The sequence below is a fragment of the Pavona decussata genome, unplaced genomic scaffold, assembly GCF_977016875.1.
Source record: "Pavona decussata unplaced genomic scaffold, jaPavDecu1.1 SCAFFOLD_26, whole genome shotgun sequence".
NCBI lineage: Eukaryota > Metazoa > Cnidaria > Anthozoa > Scleractinia > Agariciidae > Pavona > Pavona decussata.
In genome coordinates, this window is record NW_028145449.1 from 497,501 (window position 1) to 505,386 (window position 7,886).

Below are 7,886 nucleotides of genomic sequence, written 5' to 3' on the forward strand. Positions count from 1 at the left end.
GAGTGAGGCTGGTCAGAGTTGGGGGGGGGGGGGTGGGTACTCTCCTACATGTATATAATTAAGCTACATATTAGGTATGTCTTAAAAGAAATGATTTAGAAATACCAATCTCGTACCCAGAGTCTTCAGGCTTTTTGGTCAGCGGGGCAACGCCGGGAAGACTCTGGGGACATCGAAAAATTCAATTTTTTTGATTGGCTGTTCCGTAACGGTTTCCATTGTTTTACCGCAGAAATCCTGCGGTAATAAAATTCGATGTCCCCAGAGTCTTCCCGGCGTCGCCCCGCTGACCAAAAAGCCTGAAGACTCTGGGTACGAGATTGTAGAAATACATGAAACAAGAAATATGAGTGATAGGAACCAGCGTTTCGGTGCATCTTGCGCCATTATCAAGGTTACATAATTAATGATAAAAAGCGGTTTGTAAAAAGGCTAAGTTGAAGCGAATTTGCATAACATAGTGGCAAGCATTTAAGTAATTTAGCTTGCCACTATGTTATGCAAATTCGCTTCAACTTAGCCTTTTTACAAACCGCTTTTTATCATTACTTATGTAACCTTGATAATGGCGCAAGATGCACCGAAACGTCGGTTCCTATCACTCATATTTCTTGTTTCATGTATTAGGTATGTGTGACCCAAAAGGGTATGGTTCTTAAGTTTTTGGTATTTATTAAGGGTGTAGGTTTTAACCATATTGGTCTGAAAGTCTGAAAATGGGTATGGATTCCAGAAGCAGGTCTGAAAATGAGTTCAAATGTTAGAGGCCAGGGGCCCATTTCTCGAAAGTCCTGGTAATTTGCTGGCCATGGGCCCAATAAGTAGCTAATAGTTTTGGTGAGTCAGTTTTTGTTAGCTTTGAATACTAAATTTTAAAATCTTATAATTTTATGAAAACAATGGCCAAGTACCATGTCCATAATCATTATGCAATCGGCGAAAAAAAACATTGAAAGATATAGTTATTGGGCCCGGTAAGTTACCGGGACTTTCGAGAAGTGGGTTCCAGCTGGTCTGAAAAAGGGTACAATATCACATATTCTGGTCCGAAATAAAGTCAGGGTTTGGAGAAGCGAGCTGCACACCCCACAAAATAATTCCAAATAGTACCCACCTGGCGTGAGGACATCCTGAAAAAAAAAATGGCTCCACTATAAGTGGGAGTTCATTCAGGGCCCAGGAGTGGGGGTGTATTTTAAAATTTGACGTAAAGTGCAACCCTTCCTTTTTTGTTCTGTTCCCTTTTTTGTGGTATGGGTTGGGGACAGAAGTCGGAAGCGCAAGCGATCTGAGAGCCTGGAACTTGATGTTACAACGATACCATAACCAGCGGGTGCAAGTTACTACCGATTTGCCATGCGTGAGAGTCACGGCCGCCATGTTTGATTCGATACGAAGGTAAAAGAAAGTTCTCGTCAAGAATACAGTATTACTGCAATCAAAATGGAAGGAAGTCAACCAACACAAAGCCAAGCCGGGGCCAGCAAACAAGCAATGATATACATCTGTGGAGGTGAGAAGTATTTTATACACACCATACATGCACGTGCTAATGCTCACTTTTAAATTGCGTAGCAAAACATGTTGTTATGGAAGATCGCGGCACAGAATTTGTACAGAGAGGAATCAAAAGAAATATCCCCGGGTTTAACAAATTTACAAGCTTAATTTTTTGCAGTAATTTTGTTCTATGTCTGCTTATGAACGTAAAATCGAGCTCGAGTCTAGTGTCACGCTGTAAGCTTCTTGTCACCAATATTCTGAGTTATGGACGTGGGCTGTTCTTTAAGCTTAGCGACAATTAGAGTGTTTTTTTGTTTCCTTTGAGAAGCAAGAATCAAAGGTTATGTATACTAGGAGACTAGTTAATGATCTAAACCAAAGTAAATTCACATGTCAGCCTATATGGTCGTTCATGACATCAAACATCTGTGTTAACCTCGATTCAGCGTTGGTTTTCTCTTTTAGAATGTCACACAGAAAATGAGATCAAATCTCGAGATCCCATCCGTTGCCGAGAATGTGGATACAGGATCATGTATAAGAAAAGAACGAAAAGAAGTATCCTTTTACTGACAAATAGTTTACAGCCACAATAGGATCGTGGACATGTGGAACACTAGTACTTTATCATTGCCTGTTCATCAGGAAACAAACATTGCTAGTTTTAAGACAGGAGTGATGGAGTTTTTAGCTGCAAATGTGTGAGGTTTTTCTTTTTGTTTAATCAATAATTTATTGATTGTTTTTGTTTTTGTTTTTTTTGTTTTTTTGCACATATCTCCATATGCATTTTTACATTTTTAATTGTCTGTCTTATATAATCTTAGTTTTTATGATATTAATATTTTTTAGTAAGTGGTCTGTCTTGTATGAGGTGTTTGACTCTTTTACAGCCTGTCCTTATGGCAATGCCTTTCTTTTTGTCACTTACCTTTAATTCCTTGCCATTAAATTGTAATAAATTCAAATTATAGCCGTGAACTTCATCTTTAATAGCATTCACTGATTGAATTTTTTTCTGTACTGATTAAGAGAAAGAAAGCAGAGCTGCTAATGAACTTTACATGTAGTAAGGCCCTGGATTTGATGATTAATCTAATTCTGTTTTCCTTAACACTACCCTCTTAATCCAGTGGTGGTTTTTGATGCCAGATGATCATCAGATGAGCTCGACGGTCTGTACAAGTGCTGTTCAAGAGGTTCAAACATGGTTCTTCAAGCTTGTGTAGTGCTTAGTGTTAAGAACTGTGCAAACCCTGTATCACGCAGTCATTTGCATCATACTTGTATTAAAATGGCTTGAGCACTTCCTTTCTGTATTTTCTGATTTGCATGTACAGGTGTATGCATTTCAAGCAAAGAGACACAACATGTAGACAGTGCTCACTCCTTTTCAATCATTCTTGTGCCATACTTTAGAAGTTCTCGTACATGTACATGTATGTCCTAGGAATAAATTCTATTTGATTTCTGTAATTCCTTATCTATATATGAATGAATTACTAATAAATGCCTTCAGTTCTGATATGCTTGCTTCTTGTTTACACTTTGTTGTCAGTCTCCTCCTGCCCATGACTGCAAATTTCCATTTATGCTACTCACGTCATCTGATAAAATGTCATCAGGACAAATCCTCTAAAATTTTTTCAGTTTAGGATATGTCCTTCATTTGAAAACGTAAGACTGAAATGCTGTTTAACCAAGAAGCTGAACAGAATGGCCAGCACAGTAGTGTGTTGCTAATCAGCCAATGTGATAAGCACTAAAGAAGAAACACTAGCAAAAGAATGACTGCACAATTCACAACCACTATGGGAACAATATATTTTGCATATCACCTGCAAAAAAAAGAGTAAACATAAATTAAAATCAACCCTAATTTATACACAACCGGTGAACCGGATGAGAATTGCCTTCTTTACTGTTGTGTGCTTCATGAACTGGCCTTAGAGTGAAATCACCGTTTGACTTGACTTTGTTAATGATTTTGTTCTTATGCAAACCAGTCAACATTTATATATAAAAAGCAATGGGGTTTGTATAAAGCAATGTTAACTTCTGCCTCACCTCTATACTCAAAGGCCAGGGGCCTGTTTCCTTGAAAGTCCCGGTAACTTACCAGGACTGATAAGTATATTTTTAAATGCTTTTTCGCCGATTATCGGTACACAGTGATTACAGACATAGTACTTGGCCAATGTCTTCATGGAATTGTAAGATTTTAAAATTTAGTATCCAAAGCTAACAAAAATTGACTTCCGTTAAGAAACATTTATCACCAAAGACACTTATCAGGCCCAGTAAGTTACTGGGACTTTCAAGAAATGGGCCCCATACAACTAAAATAATTTGGGTATTAAGGACCATGCCTTCTTTTGCCACTGACTGCAAACGTTCTTTGCATCTCGGGATGGTCTGAGAATCTCTGATTTCTTTAGGACAGTACTTACTAATTCAAAGGTATTTTTGCACAGTTTACAACTGTGTGGGGAAAGAAGATCTTGCTGTTATTGAAATCGAAAAGAAATTTAATCGGGGGTAACCACGCATTTTTCAGAAATAATTAAGATTCAATTTGGAAAAAAAAAAATCCATAAATTGTTTTGTATTTTAAAGTTTTTTAGAATTAGTTTTGATAAAGTATCTCTGAAAAAATGTGTGGTCACCCCAAATTTTCATTTTGGATTTCAAAATCCCTTGCTAAGATCTGCTTTTCTCGTATATACACGTGATAATGTTACAAAGATAATGTGATAATGTTACAAAGACAAATTGTCCAACTTCCGACTGGCCTTAGATATCAGGACATGTGATAAGTGGTCACTTATGGGAGGTTAAAAACAAAAGAAAATTGCAAACTGTTACAGTGTATCTCTAAAAAGTGGTCGCGGTCGCCTTCAAGAAGTGGTCGCTTACAAGAGGTTCCAACCATAGGGATTTGACTGGGAATATTTTGGTATTTTGGAAAAGTGGTCGCTAAAGAGAGGTGATCGCAAGGGAAGGTTCGACTGTAGTTGCAAAATGGGCCACAGTAGATCTGTATTAGGAGGTACTGTCCTTAAAAACTAATATCTTGTAAAGTTGTGTAGGAATTGAAGATCAGTTGATCAGAAATACAGTGCTTAACACTGAAACTCCTCTTGGATTTGATCTTGTGCAGGACACATTGGGAAGGTAAAGTGAAGCCCAAATCTTGTCCCTCAAAAACCGTCAGCCAACCCTTAAATCCTACCCATACCCAGTTAATCCCAGAAAAATACTTGCCAACCTATCTACCCAAAAGTTACATAGTGTACTGAGGAAAGATTTTACACATAAGGCCCAAAAAAAATTACAACCTCACCACCAATAGTGAAATTATTTCAAATCCCACATAAACCTTCGCAGAATTTGCCCCCACCCCACCCCTACAGAGTTAGTTAGAGGAGAGAGAGAAACAGTTGTGGTAAAGGTAACTTACAGGAATTCACTCCAGCAGAAGGATGGACTACAACGTACGGCGTTCGATGAAAGTTCCTCGTTTAACCCTATACCTAGAAGGAGGAAATGTTAAAGTCAGCTGTATTTAAAAGTAAAGACGCTTTGCAGATCTGAAATATATGTAGCATTAAGTTTTTACGTGTGTTAGCTTTACAAAGCCAGCAAATGTTATTGTATTGAACACCTCATACTACTAACCTGATGTTTCAGTTGAGGGAATTAAAACAGCGACTTCTGATTGCGAAGAACGTCGTTTATCGTGTTGCCTTTTGCAATGTTTTGCGTCCATTTTGTTTTCTAACTTGTGTTTCCGCTGGCCCTTATTCTGAAGGCTCAGCTGGAGACAACGTGGAACGTGTACGCGTGTCAGGGAAAGCGATTCTCATGTTTTGCAAATTCTAGAGCGATTTGATGAAATGTGGAAAAATCAAGATGTGTGGTTTCCCAAGGCAGGTGACGCAGGCTCCCTCTTTTCTCTCTATGCATGAAAGTAGTGCCAGAAGCCAAACACACGCGTAGTCGCGCAATAACGTTAGTTCCCGGTCCGTCGCACATAGATGGCTGAGAACGAGCGAGTTTCCACGTGATAAGTGATTTCCGAGCGCGCAGTTTATGCTCAAACTTTTATCAACTTACATCGTAACGAATAATACTGAAATTATCATTTACTAAACAGCAATTAAATCATTGTCAGCATCTGGAGCATTCCAGGTAGTTAAAAGCTCGTATCAGCCTTAAATCCCATTATGTATGTAAAAATCATCCTGGTGGGGGTACTTGATTTTAGACGGGTGTGCGGCCAACCTAGTTCCCAGCAGACCCTGGGAACGAGGTTGGTGTGCGGCTCGGTTCTCGTAACTAACCAACCCTGAGCACCAAAATTAATCAGTAAAAACCAGTAATTAACTGTGTTTGCAAGGACCACCGCGACAAAATAAAAGTACCAGATCCTGCAGCCTAATCAGCTAAAATTGTAAAACAAATAATCTAAAAAAGTAGCAAGCTGATTTTACGGCCAATATTTCGAAAGGCATGACCTTTCTTCTTCAGGGTATGTTTGAGACGGGAGAAGAAAGACCATGCCTTTCGAAATATTGGAAAATATACTTCCCTGACCGTGAAATCAGCCTTGCTCTCTTTTTAGATTATTTGTTCGAAATTAATACCCATTAATTTTCAGATCAGACCTGGGGTGAGTTGCATAAAATTTAACGTCGGGCGTAACTGCTAACGCCAGAACTTCATCCCAGTCACATTCAGTATTTTAACGTCTGACGATAGCATTTACGCCCGTCGTTAAGTTTTATGCAACTCGTCCCTGGTGTATAGAATACCCGTTTCTGTAAAATATATACCCGTTTTCAGACTTCCAGACCGAAATAGTTAAAATTATACCCCCATTTCAGACCAAAACGACTCAGATCAAAGACCATACCCTTTGGCGGTCTTTGGCGCCATACATATCTATATGGCTTACTTATATACGGGAGTTCCCATCCCCCCGGCAATTTATCGCCTCACTGAACCTGACAAGTGGTAAATTCTCGGATGTTGAAGATTTTGCGGAATGTTTAATAGAGTAGATAGACTTTTATCGGCCATTATAAGCTTTTGTACAGCTAAGTACTAATAGAACATAATCTTATTAGCTGTACAGTAACTCTCGTTATCTCATCCCATTGTTCCCCGCCCAAAGAAAGTTTTCCTTGTTTAGGTCATTACAGTACTGATATAAATTGTCAGAATTGTACAGATGATGAAAATATGGAACTCAGCTCCGTTTTGTCTCGGTATCAGATGCAGGGGGGGGGGGGGGGGGGGTGATGGTATATGTTTTTTTTTTTTAAATTTTTGAGCCCTTAACCCTTTAAAAGCCCTAACAGTGATCAGCGTCAAATTTCTCCTTGTAATATCAATGACTATTCAACCCCTGAGGTCATAAGACACAGATGAGAATTAAGGCTATGATCACCCAAGGTAAATTTTCTTGATATTTCAAAAACAACTCCCAGTACTTTTATAAGAAAAGGACATGAAGGATGGGGGACAAGATAGGAGAATTTGTTCTTTGATATTAAGGATTAAATGATTATTGAAATATTAAACGTCTGAAAACTAGTCACATGTTTTGTCTTTGTTTAGTAATGTAACATGGTAGGGTTCACTTTCCTGATCTGAAAACCATGAGAGCTTATGAATGCGACTCAGTAGAACTCGTTTCATAGGAGAATCCGTCAGTGGCTTGACTTCATCACAGTAGGGTTTCTCTATATTTTTGAAACTTCAACAGCTCAGAATCACAGGTATGGAAAACATGATTTCCGCTAAGTACTTGGAGACAACACACTTTAAGAGATTGTCAAAGCTGAAAATTCCAGAACAGGATTACCATTTCTCGCGGGGGGTTCGGTGCCCAATCGACTGAGGAAAACTTAATGCAAGGTGTGACAAGTGGAAATGGAGATTATAGATCAGCGGGATGGACTAAAGAGAGATTTGACAAGCCCCAGGGTCTGTATGTGTCGGTGGGGGAGGGGGGAGGAGTAGTGTTAACACCGTTTTTCCCTAGTCATGACCCAATTAAAACCAAAACAAATTATTTTCTGTACCTACTGTAGCGATATTCGAAAAGGTAAAGTATATGGTTACTCCATTCCCAATTTTTACGACCGAATTGTCGGACCACAGAGGCAACAAAAGGCACCATCCCATTTGAGAAACATTCGGATCATGATAACGTTAAAACAGGAGGGGTGTACTCTCCTTTATTAAGCAATATACCGCTCCCCCCCTCCCCGAGACTTTCGAGAAACGATACGAGAACAGCGAGAGCAGATTGCACCGCCGCTGGCGTAAAAGATTAGAAATAGCACAATGAGATCACCTCGTCATGTGCAACTTAA

At 39.1% G+C, this 7,886-nt stretch overlaps 1 protein-coding gene and 1 long non-coding RNA gene across 2 annotated transcripts; one reads left to right on the top strand and one right to left on the bottom strand.

Annotated features, from left to right (window-relative positions):
* The first annotated feature begins 1,346 nt into the window (after positions 1 to 1,346).
* LOC146485368 (DNA-directed RNA polymerases I, II, and III subunit RPABC4-like) lies at positions 1,347 to 3,028 on the top strand. Its single transcript, XM_085103528.1, has 3 exons — positions 1,347 to 1,513; positions 1,969 to 2,061; positions 2,637 to 3,028. The coding sequence occupies exons 1-3, from the start codon at positions 1,444 to 1,446 to the stop codon at positions 2,657 to 2,659; spliced, it is 186 nt and encodes a 61-aa protein (XP_084959654.1). The 5' UTR covers positions 1,347 to 1,443; the 3' UTR covers positions 2,660 to 3,028.
* Positions 3,029 to 3,168: 140 nt separating this feature from the next.
* Positions 3,169 to 5,284, bottom strand: LOC146485369 (uncharacterized). The gene is made up of 3 exons (XR_014863399.1): positions 5,182 to 5,284; positions 4,964 to 5,036; positions 3,169 to 3,341 (listed from the first exon to the last, which is right to left on the bottom strand). It is a non-coding gene; the product is annotated as an uncharacterized LOC146485369 (long non-coding RNA).
* Positions 5,285 to 7,886: the final 2,602 nt, after the last annotated feature.